Genomic DNA, 19,315 nt, shown 5'->3' on the forward strand with positions numbered 1-19,315 from the left:
CCCCCAGCCCAGCAGGCAGGTGCTGGCAGGAGGAACCATGGCCCTGCACTCTGTGGTGGTGGAGCAGGAGCGGCTGTGAGGGTCCTGCCAAGGGGCTGCTTGCACAGGAAACCACAGGCTCACAGGAGTGGCAGCAGCACCCTCCAAAATTGCCCTCGCCTAAACCAAAGGGGAGGCTTAGGGCACCAAAACTCGAGCCTGGCATGGTGCAGCAGCCTGGGGGGTGTGTGTGTATAACGCCATCTCAGCCACCCGTCCCTCCTGCCCCTGCTGCTCTGTGCACCCCTCACAGTGCAGGGGGACTCACACTGCCTAAGCGCTGGCACGGTGGGCATAAAGGGACCCTCATGATGCCCAGCAGGATGTTCACCTTCCGCCACAGCTGCCATGCAGGGATAAACGAGCAGTTATTAATTACTGGTGGGCATGCCTTGTCACACACTGATGTCTCCTGGAAGCAGCCAGGGCAGAGGCAATCCCTGCTTTCCTGGGAAGTTCCTTCACTCTGGGACCCCTTGCCTGGCACCCCACCACACCACACACTGGAAACCTCCCTGTAGGCACTTGTCCCTGTCCCTGCCCCTGTCCCTGTCTGGCTCCTGGGGGACACCCTGTCCCATGGGAGAGGGGTGGCAGGGATGAGGGGGACCCCAGAAACACACTCTGGCTCCCAGCAGAGATGCTGATGACCCAGCTGGGCATCCCCAGCATCTTCCACTCCTTCCCCAATCTTCCCTGGGCTGCAGAGAGTGGCTAGAAGCAGCCTCCAGACCCGCCCCATGCCAGGATCTTCCTCCTCAGCATCCTCCTTCCGATTAGGTCATCGCAGGGGAGTCAGACCATGCCCCAGGCAGGCCATGGAGAATAGGTGTTTATTATTGGAGGGACATAGAAAGTCTTTAAGCAAAATGGCTTAAGGCTCTGCTTTAGTGAGGTCTGGCCAAGTTAAACACTTTGTTCCCACCTTTTACATATTGTGCCCTGGGATGGGTAGGAATGGGGTGCAATGGACTCCTAAAGCTACAGTGCTCGCTCAGGGCTAGTGCTTGGCTGGACTGGAGCTGGACCCTTGCCTGGGGGCTGGTGCAGTGGCATTACCTGCTGATACACCCGCGCATCCCTGCTCCGCAGCCACCTCGGCTCTGGGAGCTTGTGCTGCTGGTGGGAAAACCGCTCTGAGGGGAGTGCCAGCTATCCTGCACCCTGTGCACCCTGAGGCCCGTGCAGCAGGTACCTAAGTGCTAAAGCTGCTGCTGGCATCACCTGGGTGCTGGATCCATGGCAGGAAAGACCCCCTTCTGTCACTCTGCCCCAAGCAGGAGCCCACAGTGACCTTGGGGCACAAACCTGCGCCTTTCACCAGGCATCCCCAATATGCTGGATGTGAAAAGGCTGAGCCCACCGAGCGCTGCAAAGCCTGGTGGTGCACATGAATCCCTCCCCGACAGCTGAAAGCCAGGACAGAGGATGGCACACTGACACCCCAGAAGAGAAGAAGGAGCTGGGCTTGGCGTGGCTCCCCTGCACAGTGATGCCCCGGCCCGCTGTGCTGTGGCTCCTTCGTCTCTCCCAGGCTGTTGGGTGATTCTTGTGCTCTCCCTTGGCTGGGGTCACTTCAGACAAGCTGGGATGCAGGAGAACGTCCTCTTCACCCGCAGCAGGAAGGGAGTTGTGCTCCTGATGTCTCTGGCTCTTGGGACCAGTCCTTGCAGAGCTCCCTCTGTCCTGGATGGTCCTCCTCTCCCCACTGGCAGCAAGGCCTTTATTTCTTCCTCGTCGTTAAAAGGGGATGTCCCATACCTCTGCTTCAGGTGCCTGCGGACCTGGGGAAGGAGGGAGAAGCAAACTAAGGTGTCTGTTTCCAAGGGCAGGTCCAAGCCCACCAGCAAGGGGAGCAGGGAAGCAACCGGATCCCCTGGGGACTCATCCTTGCTCTGGCCCCCGTGGGCAGGCTGAGCTGTGGAGCAGAGCATGGGTGGCAGAGGCTGGTCCCACCTTGCGGGCTGCGCCACCGCTGAACTCAGCCAGCTGCTGCCTGAAGCCGGGGTTGGGGTTGGCGACGGGCCGGACGGTTCGGATGGCCTCCAGGACCTCCTGGCAGCTCAGCTCTGTGACAGCCATGACGTAGGCAACAACCACGGTGGTGCTGCGAGAGATGCCAGCAAGGCTGGCAGGGGAAAGGGCAGAAGAGCTGCTGTTGGCAGTGCACCCGGACCCCATGCTCACCCCTTCCTCCACCCCTGTGCTTCAGCTATTTTGGTTCCTCTTCTCTGAGAACTTGCTCTTCGGGAGGCCTGAGCACTTCCAAGGTCCTCTCCATCAGTGCCTATAAATACCCACTCCTCCCTGGGGAAATGAGAGCAGCGGTTGCTGCCTGGCTGCCTGCCCCAAACCCCACTCTTCCCACTCACTCAGCTGCAGCAAAAAGCTGCCCCGTCTCCAGGGCTGTCTGGATCCCGCTGGGTTTGAGTCACAACCCACAGCCGAGGGTGGATCCTGGGTGGATCCATGGGCATGGAGCCCTCTGGCACAGGCCGGCTTTGATCAGGGGTCTGCAGCCAAAGCATGGGGCCAGGGGCTGGATCTTTCCTCTGCTGTGCTGGGGGGCCATAGCATCAGGCATGGGAACAGAAGTGTTACCAGTGAACGAGGCAGTTCCCTCCGTGCAGGCGACACTGGTGGATAAAACTGATGCATTCCTTGAAGTGCCTCTTGCTAGCAAGAAAAATAAACCAGACAGAACAAGGACTTCAGGGATGGAAGAGGATTTTTAGGCTGCAGGCAGAGCAGCGCTGTGCATTTGAGGATGAAGCACTCATGTAAACTGCCTGTTGCTTTATGGGCACTGCCAGCAGCTGCTGACACCTGAGCAGCTCAGTGCTGTTGTTTCCTAAGGGAAGGTGCAAGGCCAGGTCATGCTGTGCTGGGGACAGGAGTGGGTGCCGCTGTGCAGCTGTGCTGGGGATGTGCGGCGTTGCCCTGGGACTCCTGTGACTTGTGCTGGGGCAGTAGGAGCTTGGCTGCTCACGCCTCCAGCCATGCCAGCGCCCTTGGCCGGCTCCACACCCTCTACCCACTCTCCCCTCTCCAGGCACCTCCTGGGGGTGCTGCAGAGGGGCTGCCCCTGCCTCGCACCAGGGCTGGGACCCACTGTCCAGTGGTTACTGAGCTGGGATGCTGTCAGGGTCCAGAGGTGGCCCCCAGCACAGGGGCATCATGCTTCCAGCCTGCAGATCACTGCGCTTGAGGAGCTGGAGGCACCACCTCAAGAGTTTGGGATGCCGTGAGCCCTCCCCTGATAGCCCTGCAAAGCCCAGCCCTCCTGCATGCCCTGAGCCAGCCCCAGCCTCCCGGGGGTACTCACATGTTGGCCTCAGGGGTGTCGGGCAGGGGGATACGGAGGTAGGTAATGTCCTGGAAGACACAAAAGGAAGAGGATAAATTTGGGTGCTGTGGTCGGGGTGTCACACATTCTTGCAGCTGGTCTAGCGGTGCCTTTGCTCCTCACCCCAGTGCTGCCTGTGGGCTTTCCTTGCCCAGCACAGCATCCCCCTGCACGGGGATGAGGCTGCTCTCTCCCTTGGTGGAGGGGGGGCTGTGGGGGACAGGCAGCTCATGGGAGGGGGTCAGAAACAGGATGAGGCTGGAGAGCTGGAAATTGTTTCCCGTTAGCATTCAAGGCCAGGTTATAGTCACAAGACAGCCAGTTTCCCATGCTGGGGGTGCTGCCCAGCTCCTCTGGGACCACTGACCAGGCAGCGGGGAGCGGTGTACAGGCCATGGGATGCTCAGAGGGGGAAGGAAGATGCTGCAGCACGGAAGGAGCTGCAGAGATCTACACAGTGGCATCGGGCATGGGACCTACCTGCAGCAAGGGCTGGGGAGATTCATGGATCGAAACAATGTGGGTGATCTTGTTCCGGCTTAGCTGCTCCAGGTCTTTGGCATCTAAAGGATAAAACTAGATATTAGTATATTCTTGTTTCTTATCCTTCTCTTCCCACAAGCGCATCTGCTGTGCTTCTGCAGATGTGCAAAGCCGTGCTCCAGAGGAACAGCTGCATTGCACATGCTGCATGCAGCGGCACAGACATGGGCAAAGGCACCCTGGAAATCTGGAATGTGAGTCCCAGGACATCAAACCAGAGACTTCCTCCCTGTGAAAGCACTTGATCTTGCTGCTCATGCTGGGGTAAGCATTCATACCTGCATGGAAAACCTCCCTCCTATGTAAGCAGGCAGCTTCATGCCTGTCTGTTACCCATCCCCACTTTGGGGAGGAGACGTGTGCTCTGCCTGCACCTCCCTTGTGCAAACACGCATGTAGCAATGGGACTTGCTGCAGCCTGAAGGATCTGCTTCATCTTGTGAACTATGAAAGTAGAGCTTGCAGTGATTTGTATCAGTCTTGAGTTTGGCTCACGCTGCCTCTGCGCCTCTTTAGCACCTGAGGAATCTGCAGAAAACACTTGAACAGTGACTTAGAGCACTCTGTGTGTATTGTCTCTGTGGTTGCATGCACAAAACCCGTGTATCCTTAGCTGCGACCTGCTCCTCACTAATGCTTCAGCATCCCTGGCTGTGATCCTGATCACTGGTCCAGCACCGTGGTTGTTATGCTGGGAGGAGAGCATGCTCGTCTTGCTGGCTGAGCAGCTTCATAGCCATCTCCCTTTCATGCCATGACCAGAGGATGCTGCACAAGCTGCTGGAGAGGAGAAGTAATGTTTTCCCATCTCATCCCTTTGGGTTTCTAAACTTCAACGTGGTGTAAAACCTTGGCTCAGGAATCTAGACCGTGATGTGCTAATGGCATGATGTGAATTTTAATAGGGGAGAATCTCAAGAGAGACACTCTGCAGGCGAGCTGTGCGCTGTGCCTGTGGGGAGGGACCCTTGTGGGGACTCGCACAGCACCCGTCACCTTTCCACCCACCTTGGGCAGGCAGAGAGGTGACAATTAGTGACACTCGTGTCAAGGCTTACAGCAGCTGGAAAAGCTGTCTGTTGGAGAAAACATCTCTGTGAGCAGTCAGAGATTAACGTAGCAGGCCTGAAATCTCTGTTGTCACCCTGGATTGCTTGGTAAAGCGATGCTGGGGTGGCATCAGGCCAAGACCCCACATCAGTGGTAACTCGCAGGAACCCTTGCGGTGAACCTGGGAGCTGGGTGTCCTTGCACCTCTGCTCCCAGCAAGTCATAGCACCCCAGTCCCCGCTAAGGTGCTCCATGGGATGCAGGGAGCACAGGGCTACCTCAGCCAGGGCTGCCACTCAGGCTCTAATAACATTTTCATAGCAATTCACACGTGTGATCTTAAACCTTCTCTGCTTCTTTGGAAACAAGTTGCCAAAAGAGCCATTAAGGAGGCAGGAGCACTAAAAAATGCTGGTTTGTCATGGCAGGTGCCAGTACTTGGTCATGAATTGTGCCCCGATAATGAAAACCCCTTAAAATAGTGAATTGGTATGAGAAGGAGTGACTCTGCCTCTGGGAGGAATTCCCTCCTGAGGATGGGCAGCCCCCTCCTGCATCTCCTAAAGCAGTGGAACTGGGCTGCATCACCTTAAGCTGCCCCAGTCCTCCTCCCTTGTGCTGGTGTGGCACTACCAGCTCCTCTGCTCCTGGCACAGGATCCATGCCAGCTCGAGCCCATGGCACAGCCCACTGTGGCAGGTAAAAGCCCACAGGACTTGGAGGGGTTTAAAGCAAATCCTGGCTTGCCCTGTGCTGCCCCACATGCTCCCGTTCCCTCCCAGCCTGCCCAGCTCACTGCCTTGTGCAGGTGAAGCAGGACAGCTGCAATGGCTTCCTGGTCCTGGCCAGCAGTGTCATGCTGGGATGCCAGGGTGTCAAGTAGGGATCTCGCTGGCACTGCTGGGACCTCTTCACGGTGAGGACATGGCCCCCTCAGCTCCTCCCCCCGTGCATCCTGAGAGAGCTCAGGGCAGCCATTAAATAAGGAAACCAAAGAAAAGGCAGAGGGTTTCTGCTTTGCGCTTCCCCCAGTGCCTCCACTCTCGCTGCTGCCAACACCAGCCAAGCGGCAGAGCAGAGCGCGTGGTGGGCGCTGGCAGCGTGGCAGGCAGCGTCTGCAGGCAGGGAAGCACGAACGCAAGCAAGCCCAGCTCCCCAGCTGGAGGACATCTCTGTGGTGGCAGGATTCCGCTTACCGATGAAGTTGCCAAGGTAGAGGCCGGGAAGAATCTGCAAGACACAAGGGAAAGCAGCAGCGTGAGCAGGAACCTTATGCCGTGGTACCCACCATGCCAGGACCCCCCGTGGTAAGCAGTGATCTTTGGCTGGAAAGGCCAAAGTTCTGCCATTAACGTGACCACCACCAGCCCCAGGGCAGGAGTGGTGCTGGTGCAGCTGATCCTCAGCGCTCCTGGGGCTGCTGCTGCTCTGGCACCCAGCACACAGGGCTGGATGTAGCCCTGGCACCCCAACTTGTGCAACTGCCCAGCGCTGCACCCTCATGGGCGCTGGGAGTTGGCCATGGCTTTTTTATTGCTCCTCTTGCTTATTATTAATAAATCATTTGTCAGGGCTTATTATCTGAGCTCAGCAAGCTGCACACACCTCTGTACAGCCTTGCACTATACCCACGACCTGCAGAAGTCCTGCTGCCCAAGGGATAGGGAAGCAACAGGCGTCGAGAAGCCTGGGAGAGATGCAGTGGTTGTCGCCACCCCCTTCCCCAAGCTCTGCTGCTCCCCTTGCTCTGTGCTGCAGGGAACCCGTTTCTAACAGCCCAGGAACAGATTGCTTTGGACACTGTATCTTCCTTTTATTTTCCTTGTAAAATTCCACTTCTCATGATATAATCACTTGACAATGCCTCTGTTAATAGCACTGCAGAAAGACGCAGAAGCAGTATAAGTTGCATCCCTTCTCACCCAGAGCTATTCTATATTTTCCCAGGCTCTCCAGGCTGTTCACACCCGTGTCCAGCCAGCTTCTCCCTGCTGTGATTTTTGGTGCCCAGGACCTGGGCAGGCAGAGGTAATTTCCACCTGTACAGCTGGGCTCACACCTCACTGCCCACATTTGGAAACGTTTCTCTTGGTTGAACAGCTTAAAAGGTGGTGTTTTTTTTAATAATTCCTAAGATTTCCTAAGATCAACTTTCCATTGACAAGGCGCCTTTAACTTGCAGCTGCAGCACTGAGAGGAGTGGGCAGGAGAATGCCAGTTAGCAAGGGCAGCTCCCAAGGGCAGGACACTGAGCCATGGATAATGGCATGTTCCCGTCCCCAGCACCCTTCTGACCCACATCTTGCTGGAGAAAACAGGGCAGTACAGACCCATCTGTGGCACCAGGTGCTCCCCCAGATAATGCGTGGTTATGGCGGGGGGGGATATTTAAGGCTTAGGACCTGGAGATTCTTGCAGGGAGATTTATCCGTTCAGCTGTGACAGGGAGAAGCTCAAACAACCCGAAGTAGAGCCGGTCCCCTCTGCCCAGGGATGCTGAGCCCCATGCACAGCCCGGCCCTGCTGAGCAGGGGATGCGGGACCACTGGGCTCGGGGTCACACAGGGCTCCCAGCATGTGCTTGGGAGCTGGTGCCTTGGGTTTATAGGTGTTGGGAAAGGTTCCCTCCTCCCTCGGAGGGGCTCTCTGTCACCCCTGCCTCCGCACCCCCCGGGTGGCTGTTGAGATGAGCCCTGGCTGCCGCCTGGTGCCACGTCCCTGCCTGCTTCTCCTCCGATTGTGCTCTGCAGGCAGGTAAATACACTGCCCAACCGCCGAGCCTGGGGCCCGACCCGGTGCCGGCAGGTGAAATGCCGCTTGGCACGGCAGAGCGAGCCACCAAGCCAGTGTCCCCCACCTCTGGCACCAGGACACGCCGCCCTGGCATGGCTGGCCCTGCAGAGCAGCCGCCTCAGTGCCCCATTACCTGGCTCATGCCGTTTCCCATGGCCGGCAGCGAGTGCTGCAGGGGAGACGGGGGCCAGGTGTCCTTGTCCCCAATGCTGCCGTCCTCCCCGTCCCCAGGCGCAGCTGCAGTCCCCGCTCTGGACGCTCCCCGCTCGGGTTTCCGTCATGAAAAGCGTGGCCCCCGCGGGATCGCTGCCCGTGGCGGGTGGGCTTGCTCCCAGCGCAGCAAGGCCGAGCTGGTGGCAGCTGTGCCGGAGCAGAGGGAAGCTCGGCCGCCGTCCTCTGCGGCTCCTGCCAAGGCCTTTCCCTGGGTGCTCCGGCACTGCCGCGCACTGGCTGCTGCTCTCGCCGGGAGCAGACAAAGGAGGAGAAACTCCCCCTCTGCGCCGTGGCGTGGGAGCATGGGGGCCGCGCTGGCTGCTGCCTGTCGCCGCTGCACAAGGCCGCAGTGTTGGGAGAAGAACAAAACCTTTGTCCTGCTCCATCAAGGAAGGTCTGTGCGGCCACGCGGTGAAGCTCCTGGCGGCATGCCCACTGCTGCCTGCACCGTGCCCACCCCTGCCTGCACCGTGCCCACCCCTGCCTGTGCTGTGCCCACCCCTGCCTGCACTATGCCCACCCCTGCCTGTGCTGCCTGTGCCATGCCCACCCCTGCCTGCGCTGTGCCCACCTCTGCATGTATGGTGCCCACCCCTGCCTGTGCCGCCTGTGCCGTGCCCACCCCTGCGTGCATGGTGCCCACCCCTGCCTGTGCTGCCTGTGCCATGCCCACTCCTGTGTGTGTGAGACCCCAGCCCGTGGCCCTGGGCTGCTGTGGGCAGGCAGCGGTGCCCACCTGCAGGCAGGTGATGTCTGCCCTGCCCGGGGGGGGTTGCGGGGGCTCTCGAGGGGCTGCAGGGCATCTGGATCGGGCAGTGCCAGCAGGTCCCATCACGGGGGTCTGTAAGAGTGCACCCGCTGCCTGTTACCCCCTGCTCCCCCACCCCCTCCTCCCCCCCCCCTCCCCCCCCCCCGAGCGATATCCTGGGCTGGATTTTAGGAGGTTTTAGACCCATTCGCTGCCCCGGCCCACCCCCCGCCCCAGCAGCCGTGCGCACCTCGCTGGGGGGCTCACGGGAGCGGGGAAGTGCTGGACCCCGTCCCTGCCCAGCAGCAGGGTCAGGGACCACCTGAGCCCCCCACCTCACCCAGGAAGGGCTCCCAGGCTGCCTGCAGGGACTGCAGCCCCCTGCCTGCTGCATGGCCCCCACCTGCCCAGCGTGGGGGGAGGTGGCTCCCGGGTGTCACAGGGGTAGGGGACAGCTCCCAAACCCTACCCCTGTGGGGTGCCACGCCACGGCCCCCCGTGCAGGGTGGGGGGACACGAGGTGGGGGACTTGGGGGCACCAAGAGGGGATGGGAGCACATGGGGCAGGGGGGAGGAGGCTGGAACTGCCATGGGCACAAAGGCGGGGGGTTGCTGAGGTGACAGGGCTGGGGCCCAGGGGGGCAGGTCGAGGGGGTCAGACCGCAGGGGCGGGGTGGAGGTGGGCGGGGGGGGTGGGTGGGCTGGGGGTGTGGGTGGGCAGGGGCGGGGTTCCAGTGCGGCGAGCGCCCCCTGCTGGACAGCAGTGCGGTTGCCATGGGGACGGGCGCGGCCTGGTGGGCCCAAAGCCCAGGCCCAGGTGCAGGTTAATGTTCAGGTTCAGGCCCAGGCCCAGGCCAGCCACCAGCAGGGCAGCGTGGAGGCGGCAGCTGCAGTGAAAGGTTGGCAGGTTGCAACAGCCCAGAGCGGGGCATCCGGCGGGTGCACATGCTGTGTCACACCCCCGAGGCAGCATGTTAACCCCCAGGTGCTCCCTGTGCAGGTGAGGGTGAGCACAGCACCCGCAGGGCCTCCTGCACCAGTGCCCCGCCTGTGGCTGCGTGTGCTGGCTGCTGTGCCGTGCGCTGTATTCTGTCTGCCCAGCTAAAGGAGTTTTTGCCTTAAAACCACCTGAGGGTGGTGCATTGTGAGAGGGCCTCTGACATGGCTGTGTTTTGGGGAGTCTTGTTTGTATGTGTGGGCAGGTTTAGTTGCAACAGGTAAAACTCTTCCTGCCCTGTCCTCTCCAGGGCATTATTTCCACTGCAGCACGGTGGCTGAGTGGGGTGCATTCCCGCCCTGAGCCTTCATGCCCATCAGCCATGGCACGAACAGAGGCTGAGGGTGGTTTGTAATGCTGGGCTGTACGCTGCCTGCAGAATCAGTGTGGGCAGCGCTGATCAGTGCTGCCTGTCCTGGTGAGGAGGGTGCTGACTACAGAAGAAATGGTAGAATGTGGATTGTCTGTTCTAGCTCCCTGTGTTCATGCAGAGAAAATTGAAATCTAGCCTTCTCCTCCACGAAGAAAAAGCAGTTCTCAATGGTATCTGTATTTTTTTGTCTTTTTTCTCCTCAGAGTATGTAGTGTAGTTGATCCCCAGAAACTTCTTAGGGGCAATTAAAGTGAGTCAGACTGTGGGAGAATTTGTTGTGCTGAACCTTGTATTTCTCTTTCTACCCAGCTGAGTCAGAGGAACTGGTTAGTGAAGAGTCTGAAGACATTTCGGAAGCAGTTAGAAAGTGAAGCAGGAAAGCTTGAGACAACAAAATATGCCTTTATTCCAAAGACCTTCAAAATGCCTTCAGAGTACCATTTGTTTGTGGAAGAGTTTAGCAAGAATCCTGGCATCGCTTGCATTATGAAACCTGTAAGTACGTGCTCTCCCAAGGAAAGTGAGACAGAGATGAATGGATGCTTTCGTTCTGCAGAGAGAGAAGAAAATATGCAGGAAATCCACAGGAAGAACTGGGCAGAGCAAGGTGGCTAGGAGCAGCAGTGCTCCTGGCCAGTTTCGTGATCAACACGTACTACCAAAAACACCTCTTGTGTAACAATTCATTTCAGCAGTTAGAAGACAGCTCAGTTTATTTTTAGAGCCAAAGTTAACTCAGTAGTGAAGGTATAAAGTGCAGAGTTCTTGTATGGAGGAACAGATTGTGCTCCCTGGGGTTCTCACTGTGGGGTTATGGCTGAGTTCATGCTCTACAGTCTTTCAGTTTGGTGCAGGTGTGCAAGAAGGTGGATGTGTGTGCAGGGCAGCTGTCTAATTGGGCTTCAGGTGAAGCAGCATTCTGGGGCAGCCCCTAAAGATGGAGCTATGAAAACATCTGTTTGGTTTTAGGGAAATCCCACTAGGTTAGATGTCAGCTGGTGTAAGTCCAGCCAATTTACTGAACGGATGGACTTCCATCCTGAGAATGTGAAGAGATTACTGGAGACACCACAAGCAGCCTGGAATGCAAGTTGAGGCGGATTTGTTTGGCATTAGCTTTTCCCTGCCCTGTGGTTAGAGACCTGAGGGGTAGCCTTATGCTCTGAATCACATTTCTGCCCCTCCCTGCTTTGCCCCCCCGCCCCGCCCCCAACCTGAGGCTGTGCAGCAGCTTCCACTTCAGCCAGTGTCCTGGGGACCAAGGAAATATTGTGTTTCCTTTAGAAATTACAACAATACAACATGATGCTGAAAAATGCCTTGCTTCTGCCAGATGATTCAAGCCATTTAACATCATGAGTATCGTGCTGTGGTGCCTAATTAAAAATACACCCATCTGTGAGACCTGCAAGCGAGCAGTCACTTTGCTTCGCGCAGCAGGTCTCGCGAGGAGGCTGGGACAGGAGGATTCGCCTTACCCTGCAAGTCAGGCCTGTCGGTAAGGGCACACTTGTGAGAAGTGAATGAGAGGTAATTATGCAAACTAACGTGAATTACAGCCAGGAGGATAGCAGCTAGTGATTATCTAACTCAACAAATGGGGATGTGTTAATTGGCAACAAAAAACCTTATATTAAGCTGATTTTATGCCCACAACCTCAATTAACATGGTAAATAACCAGAACACAGTAAACAAGGGTATATGAAAAACTGTGATTACTGAAATTATACCAACAACTTAAACGAAATAGTTTGTGGCTGACCTCAAAACTCACAGACAAGTAAAAATAAACTCCATGTTACTCCTTCTGTTGGTCTGTGCTCTTGAGCAGCCCTGGTTTGTGATGTCTCAGGTTGCCTACTCCCACACTCAGATGCAGTAGTAGGTCAGGACGTGCACAGTGCCAGATCGTGGGGCTGCAGGAGTCTGGGCCTCCTTTGGAAGGTGCCCTGGGGAGCCTTGCTTCTTGGGTGGCTTATCTGGGCCACTTGTCACCCCCTTTTCATACATCATGCAGCCTAGGCTGTCTTCAGGATTTTTCTGCTCTTGCTTGCTATAGTTCTATGACATCTTTCACGACTTCCCTGTTTAATTAAGTTCTGTAATGTATACAAATTTAAAATGTGACTCAACAAAATCCCCAGCAACATATGTTGTGTTACTTATATTTCTGCAAGCATGTGACAGAGTTTGTTTATTCGGTACTGTGGAACTTCCCCATGGGCTGCCTGCCTGCTCTGCCCTTTCCTCCAGAAATCCTCCTAACAGTTACAAATCTGAGTTTTTTTTCACTAGAGAGCTGTTGTTGGAACCCCCTGCCCCCATAGCCTTAAATAAACGTGCTTGCATACAAAGAGATGATGAATCAGGTTATGCAAGGCTTCTACACTGGAATTCTGGGAAACCACAGGAAATGCTAACATTAAGGGCAGTAGCTCTGCTCTTCCATCTGTAGGTTGGCAGGTCACAAGGTGAAGGAATTTGCCTGTTCTGAAAACTGAAGGATATCATTGATTGAAGAAGGTGAGAACGACTCTCTGCCTCCTCTTTGGGGAGTACCCAACAGACATTTTGTTCTTTTGCTCTTACTTCATCCTCCTCCTGCTGGTGACTTGTTCTGTTCTCCTGTGCCTGTCTCGTGCAATACTCCTTCACCGTTCCCCAGGGCAACAACAAAGTTTTTTACGGAGGATTTTCCCACATGGTCAGATACTTTGTCTGGGATCTGACTTTGTACACTTTGTGTACAGTTTTATATATAAACTTCTGACCTTAGGCACATTAACATTAGGCAGCAACATCAGCAACTGGGTTGTATCAGACATTTCTCTGTGGTTGAATGTTTGACTTGAGTTTATGTTCAAGTGACATGTGTAAGTGCAAACTGCCATTACTATGTCAGAAATGTATTTCCTTGCCTTCATATCCAGTTGTTTCTTTCCTCTGCTCCCAGAACATCCCACTGGAGGCCTGGTTATCCATTGGAGGTGGATCTCCTCGCTTTTCTAATACACAATTTAGTTTGAATAGCAGAGATGATCACTGTATCTTACCTGTCTGTGTGTGCCATAAAGAAGGGTAAGAAAAGGATGGTACAATTCTACTACTTGATATTAGATGCATCAGATAAACCTTGTCCCTTCTGACTCCTGCAAACACCTACAGGATTCGGGTGTCCTGTCACGGTCACCCTGTCTCCCTCCAGTCTTTTTTCATTGGAAAACTGGTGTCACCAGATCACTAGAAATGTCAGTGTTGACAGATCAGCTTGGACCGAAGTTGAAATGTCATTCCTGGTTTTATTGTTAGTGGTTGAATTTTGGCAGCCTTTCTTCTTCCTTAGCTTCACAGAACGTAAAGACAGGGTGATTCATGGGAAAGAACTATTTGATTTCCTATGTGTCACACTTGCTACTGTATTGAGTTTGGTAGCTTTCATTTGATTAACACATCTTCCCAAAAGGTATCCCACCTCACTTTGATGGCTTAGGAGACAGAAAAATCCATCACTTCTGTCCGTGAAAGTTCATCAGAGTTCACGCTTGCTCTGAATGATCAAAAGCCTTTCCAGAGTGGGGGTACAGCAAACTGCCTTGGGTGAGAGTGCGCAGAGGTTTGGAGACACGGTGACATGAAGAGCTCCATGCCAGCCACAGGGTACAGTACTAGCTCAGGGCAGTCACTCTTTCATTTTCTAGATATCCATCTTGATTACTTCTGATTTTTTTTTCCTGCAATTTTTAGTGAGATGCAATCATGCAGTGTTGGATTTAAGCTCAGATTGCTGAAGCCTTTGATTACAGTCAGGGAAGACAATTAATTAGTATTGGGGCAGAAGAGGAACGTTTAGAGAGATAATTCCATATTTGCTTGTTCAGTGTCTGTCTGTCTTTGATCCTTATCTCTGCTTTATTCCAGATGTTCATCTCACACATGTGGCAGTGCAAAAGACTGCACCTGATTATGATCCTGGGAAGGTGAGGGTTATGTACTGTCTGCAGACTATTCCCCTGCTGCCTGCTGTTGGGGCTGTCCTGGCAGATGCAGACAAAGCTGACCTCATCCTGCCAGCTGCCACACTGCGGACGTGTGCTGCTGCCACTTCGCTGTGCTGCCTTGTCTCCTGTTACCCATCAATGTGATTTCATTGATAGCAGCTTTCAGAGAGAGGCTGGGAAAGTGGCTTTAATGTCACTTTGCAGCTGTCTGCACATCTATAAGGCTGTTCTTTTTGACTTTAAACCTAATAACTTTCTGGTTAGCGCTCTTCTGAGATGTAGGTGTCACAGCTTAGCCCTTTGCTTCTAAAACCTCAGCGGTACAGCAAGGTTGATATTGCTGCACACAACAGTCACTATTAAGCTTCCTCAAGAGGTGGCAGCTGAGAGAAGGAGAGGGAGGGAGGGGGAAAAAATTTAAATGAGCTGTCAGATTCCTCGTGAATCCGAGGTGAGGGTCAATGTTTGAGAGTAATGGAGGATGCTGTTGAACTTATTTTATGGGCTGTTGCCTTCTATAAATCTCTCTTGTCTGTAGGGAAAGGAGAGTCTTTGCAAGTACCCTGATAGAAGATGTTGATTGCTCTTAGGGATCTTCTGGTGGGGACCTGGGGACTTTTCCCCCTATAGCTGTACAGTAGTCCAGCCTGAAGAGTTTAACTGCATTGTGGTTGGTGGCCCCTATCTTCTGGTCTCTGGCTTTTTACTAAGAATTCTTGCTGGGCTGTGGAGACCATAAGGTCATGACTGAAAAACAATCATGTGGACTAAATGTGTGGTCATCTGTTGGGAATGGCTTCATATAATTGTGTTTGGATGTCTCAAGGCTGCATGTAGGTGACTGAGCAGCTCGGACAGAACTTGACTGCCAAGCGTGGGGCAGGGTGGGTGTACCTTTTCTTTGTGGATATGGATAACACTTTCATCCACAGCCTCCAGAGTGTGCAGAAGGTGATTAATAGTGACAAACATTGCTTTGAGCTCCACAGCTAGGACATCCTGATCCATCAGGATCTGAAACTGTAGTAGTGTTAATAAACATACAAGGGGTTATAGCATCAGGCCAGCTGCTTTCCCTGGGACAGGGGCATCTCATGATGCTTCTGCATCTCGTAGGTAGGTGCTTTCAAGCTGGCTGAGGGTGACCCACTGAGGGGAAAGGCAAGTGTAGAGAGGTTTGAACTGTTCTACGCGAAGGCAGCTGATGTCTGGAAGGATAGTGCTGGTTTTGCTCAGAGTATCAGGGTTTATTACCTGGGTGCAGCACCACGTAGGTGCTGTAGGATCTCTAGCCCTGTGTTGTGAAACTGCCAATTTGGCTTTTTCTGGAATATGTTCCCCTCCAAGTATCAGCATATCACAAGTACCACAGCACTTGCCAGAGGTGGAGGGTTACTATCATCTTTTGCCTTACAGCAGTGCCCCATCAGCACTGACAAACCTCCAGCCAGTGCCAGTTGGCTGCCAGCACTAAACATAACCCATGTCTGTGGTACACTGGCTAAAAGGCAGACCCCGGCTGAAGGAGGTCCCTCCTGCTAATTGCGGAGAAAAATACTCCACAGGAGTTGAGGATATTAAAAAAATAACCAACAACACAACCCACATAAAAAAACCCCAACACTTTAAAACCTAATTTGACTCTAGATATTTATTTTTAAATACAGATTTTCTTATTGGCTAAGTAAAAATATGTATCATTAAAATTCAGCTGAAATTCTTAGAATTTTATCTGCCACATACGCAACTGAAGTATTGCAACAGCAGGAAGCCAAAAGTGCAACTGACTTGTCATTACAGGAGTTGAGAAAAACAGAAACAGCAAATAGCACTTCAGAAATGACAAGCAAATAGGAGTATTATTCTTTCAACCTTAATCATGTAAAGTGCAAGCAGTACCATAGGTAAGGAAGTTTCCCTTAGATAGGATTTGACGGTGCTCTTCTACAAAATGTCTTCTCTAATTTTTTTTTTTTTAAACTCTTCCCTCTAACGAGACATGGTAGCTGGTATACCTGTTACATCCCTGTGTCCTGGCAGCTTCAGTCCAACATTTCACGTGGTCCCACTGGGGACAACTTTATTTCACATAAGCAAATAAATGCAGCTCAGCTGTGGTCCTGGGTAGCTCTAACTTGCAGAATCTACTCTGTTCATAGCCTCAAACCAAATCACCAGGCTTAGGCAGCCTGCACATAAAGAGCTGGAGTAACTTCAGTTGGTCAGGAAACAAATGAATCAGAATGAAGTCCTCAATGTCATCACAGCACACCGATAGTGCTGCGGTGCTCTTGTAGGAGAGCTGTTTGAATACTGTGTTGTGCTAGGAAACTGTTCGCAGGAGACATCCACATTCTGCCACTAAAAAAGGGTTAATGCTCATTCCGTGAATTCTCCTCGACATTTACTGCTTTAGCTAGACTTTGGTTTTCACTTATATGTCTTTCTGGAAGCTGGAGGGATTTTTTTCTGTAGTACCATTGAGAACAGGAATAGAAACTTTGCAATAAGCTCAGAATGTTCTTTGGCTCAGCACATGGGAGAGAGATTTAGGGTTGGATTTCCGATTGCTTCACACTTACTCCTGCCTGCTAGCAGGGTAATGATTTTGTGGACAGGTGTTTAGATGAACCATTGGCAAAATTGCCTGTTTCTCCCCAATTTACTGTTGTTGTATCTCCTCAGCTGGCTTCTAGAGGTAAATGATTCACTTTCCTTCACTGCCAGTAGCAAGAAAGAGCGTAAGCTCATGTCATCTTCTCAAAGACATACTTCATATTGTGGACAGGCAGAGCAGGTGGGCAAAGATGTTTATTACCATCTAAGGGGTTTTATTAAATCGCTTGGAATGGTGGTCTGGTTCCATGTATTTCTTGGCAACTGATTGTAATATTCTAACCTTTATAGCGATTAAATGATAAATTTCCAGGAACAGAGCAAACCAAGCAAGTGTGCTGCCACTTCAGAGTGGGAAACAAAGCAGCACGGGGCTGCAGAAAGAACGAGTCCATATCAGAGCTGGGACTTGCACAAGAGCTCTCTTTCAGAGGCCCTTCTGCATTGTGCCTCCCACACTCACGGCTTCTGGAGCACTCTGTTCCAAGCAGCTTGTCTTGCAGCATTTTGTGATTGACTTTACAACTGTGCTAAGATATTAATAGTAGAAAGATGTCCGTGGCTTTCAGCTGTTCAACTTTGTCGCTGATTGTCTGGGAGTTTATTCCTGCGTGCAGACAGATAATTGTCATTGCTCAGGTACTTCAGTACATACATTTGACATTGTAGGCTGACAGGGAGGGGGAAATGGAGGCTTTGACCTGATAGGGAACAACAGACCTGCCAGCAGAGGGGAGGCCTGGGTACTCTGGTGAATGACAGCATCGTGGCACACACATTTAGGTGACTGCTCATCCAGTGCTGGCAGGGTGCCCTCCTCATGTCCATCTGCACATCAGCAAGAGGACAGCATACACCTTTCACTCAGGATCAAAAGAACACGAATGGGTGTGTGAGCCCTTACAGGATTAAGAGACCAGAAGGAGCAAAAGCTTTCCAAAAGTGGGTGTAAGTGACCAGGCTGCAGAAGTGCCATTGAAAACAAGCATGTGAATGCAATGGCAACGGTTTTGTTCCTAGTCCTGCTTTTCAAGTGTTAAAGTCACAGCAAAGTTTGTCACATGCCAGCTTTGCTGCAAAACCCTCTCTGCAGTCACTGTGGTGACTGTTTACTGGGCACTTTTCTGAAGCTAGTTGAGTATTTTACTGCTGGGAAGTAGTACTTGGATTATGGAGCTTACTTCTGAGAGGCTGACATGCATTGTTACTTGGTTTTGCAGTATGCAGCTCAGTGTGCCTACAATCTTCTCTGGCTCTAGCTTCTAATTAACAAAACACGAGAGCAGCTTCACCTGAAAGTAGGACATTACCTTACCTCTACAGGAAGAGATTGCGATGATGTGTAACTCCCCTTCTAACATTTTCATTGCAGGCTGCTACAATGACAGGAAGAAACAGCTTCTCAGGAATCTTTCTGCACAGCAAAGTGTAATGCTGATCCCAAGCTCTATATGGGAGAGATGACCACGGATGAAGCTCACTCTTCCTCCTGTCAGGCAGTACCAGTTCCCACTTCTCTCTGGTTACTGCTGGTTCAGCACCAGACATTGGCCTTCTTGCTTCTGAAGGTTTCCCAGCTCGGAAACTGCAGTGAGAGATTTCATAATGGCTGACACAAGACACGAGGGATGCTGGCTTCTCAGCTGTCCATCTGCACTCGCAGAGCTTAGTTCTGCACTGTGTAAGAAAATAAAGGGGCCAAACATTTTGCACAGCAAAACAAAGCTTTTGGAGAAGGCAGGGACCTAATCCTTCTACTGCTACTACTATGGAAACATGTCAGAGCAGAAAACCTGTTGCCACGATACTGTAAAAATAACCTCACCATCACATTAGAGACGTTGACTGGCTGTACTACAGAGGTTATGTAAGAGTGCGGCTCTAACGCAGGGTCTTGGCACCGTGTACTGCTGCTCACTTCCAGAAGAGATGCAATTTTCTGAAAAAGCTGCAGGCAAGACAGTTCTGGTGATAAGTCCGTGTTATTTTTAATCTGTGTATCTGAAACTTAAGCCTGAAGTGGATGGCCCTGCTTCTTGCAGAGGTACATTCAGAGTACATGGTGTTAGCTACAGAATTTTAAAACTTAGATCAAGCAATGCTAGTTGGCTTTTTAGATTTAACACACTTCAGTCTTAAGGAGTCAGAAACAGGATATTTTTTGGAATTCTGCATAATTTGAAGTCTGTGTGGAACTGGACAAGGCAGCACAGGGCTGCCTGGAGAAGGCACCTCTGACCTGTTAGCTGGAAGGCATTCAGGGAGCCAGGAAAATGGTGGTGCTGTGTTTAAAGTTCCACACAGCTGTGCAGAAGGGAAGAGAGCAAGGAATCAGGCCCAGCTCTGTGTTAGGCATGCAAGGTTTGACAGAATGGGCGAGCTGCCTCAAAAGCCAGAGAAAGAAGGTCGACTGCTGTGTTTAAAGTTTTCAAATTCTATCCAGAATTATCTCTACAGAGGTTCAAAAAATAAAGGGCTTGGCTGGACCCAAACACTTTCCTGTACACAGAAAAAAACCCCAAACACTTACTGGAGTCCATTACTAATTATTATTAATTTTTTTTTCAACTTCTTATGGTCTTAACAAAGTTGTGCTGG

General features: G+C 52.6%; 3 protein-coding genes across 7 annotated transcripts in view; 1 reads left to right on the forward strand and 2 right to left on the reverse strand.

Annotated features, from left to right (window-relative positions):
• BCL2L1 (BCL2 like 1) overlaps positions 1–19,315 on the reverse strand; it is a 198,432-nt gene that overhangs the window by 64,140 nt on the left and 114,977 nt on the right. The window lies entirely within an intron of this gene.
• Positions 857–8,335, reverse strand: DUSP15 (dual specificity phosphatase 15). The gene is made up of 7 exons (XM_005444841.3): positions 7,905–8,335; positions 6,175–6,208; positions 3,866–3,948; positions 3,365–3,414; positions 2,641–2,715; positions 1,996–2,167; positions 857–1,823 (listed from the first exon to the last, which is right to left on the reverse strand). The coding sequence occupies exons 1-7, from the start codon at positions 7,923–7,925 to the stop codon at positions 1,611–1,613; spliced, it is 648 nt and encodes a 215-aa protein (XP_005444898.1). The 5' UTR covers positions 7,926–8,335; the 3' UTR covers positions 857–1,610.
• On the forward strand, positions 8,280–19,290 carry TTLL9 (tubulin tyrosine ligase like 9). 5 transcript variants are annotated; one of them, XR_008734206.1, is made up of 4 exons: positions 8,280–8,378; positions 10,412–10,597; positions 13,057–14,080; positions 18,090–19,290. XR_008734206.1 is itself a non-coding variant. In XM_055722645.1 (4 exons), the coding sequence occupies exons 1-4, from the start codon at positions 10,270–10,272 to the stop codon at positions 18,100–18,102; spliced, it is 261 nt and encodes an 86-aa protein (XP_055578620.1). In that variant the 5' UTR covers positions 10,134–10,269; the 3' UTR covers positions 18,103–19,290. The 5 variants fall into 5 exon arrangements, 1 of the variants encoding a protein (XP_055578620.1); XR_008734207.1 differs by having other exon boundaries at positions 14,022–14,080; XM_055722645.1 differs by lacking the exon at positions 8,280–8,378 and adding an exon at positions 10,134–10,272 and having other exon boundaries at positions 14,022–14,080.

Source organism: Falco cherrug, chromosome 10, assembly GCF_023634085.1.
Source record: "Falco cherrug isolate bFalChe1 chromosome 10, bFalChe1.pri, whole genome shotgun sequence".
NCBI classification, from domain to species: domain Eukaryota; kingdom Metazoa; phylum Chordata; class Aves; order Falconiformes; family Falconidae; genus Falco; species Falco cherrug.

Bases quoted from the DNA above. Each gene is read 5' to 3' on its own strand.
- TTLL9 (XM_055722645.1), top strand. The intron at 10,598-14,021 runs GTAAGTACGTGC...GCTTTATTCCAG, and splicing joins TCGCTTGCATTATGAAACCT to ATGTTCATCTCACACATGTG.
- DUSP15 (XM_005444841.3), bottom strand. From the start codon at position 7,925: ATGGGAAACGGCATGAGCCAG. The intron at 3,415-3,865 runs GTAGGTCCCATG...TGTGTCTTCCAG, and splicing joins CTCCCCAGCCCTTGCTGCAG to GACATTACCTACCTCCGTAT. The intron at 2,168-2,640 runs GTAACACTTCTG...TTCCCCTGCCAG, and splicing joins GGGAACTGCCTCGTTCACTG to CCTTGCTGGCATCTCTCGCA.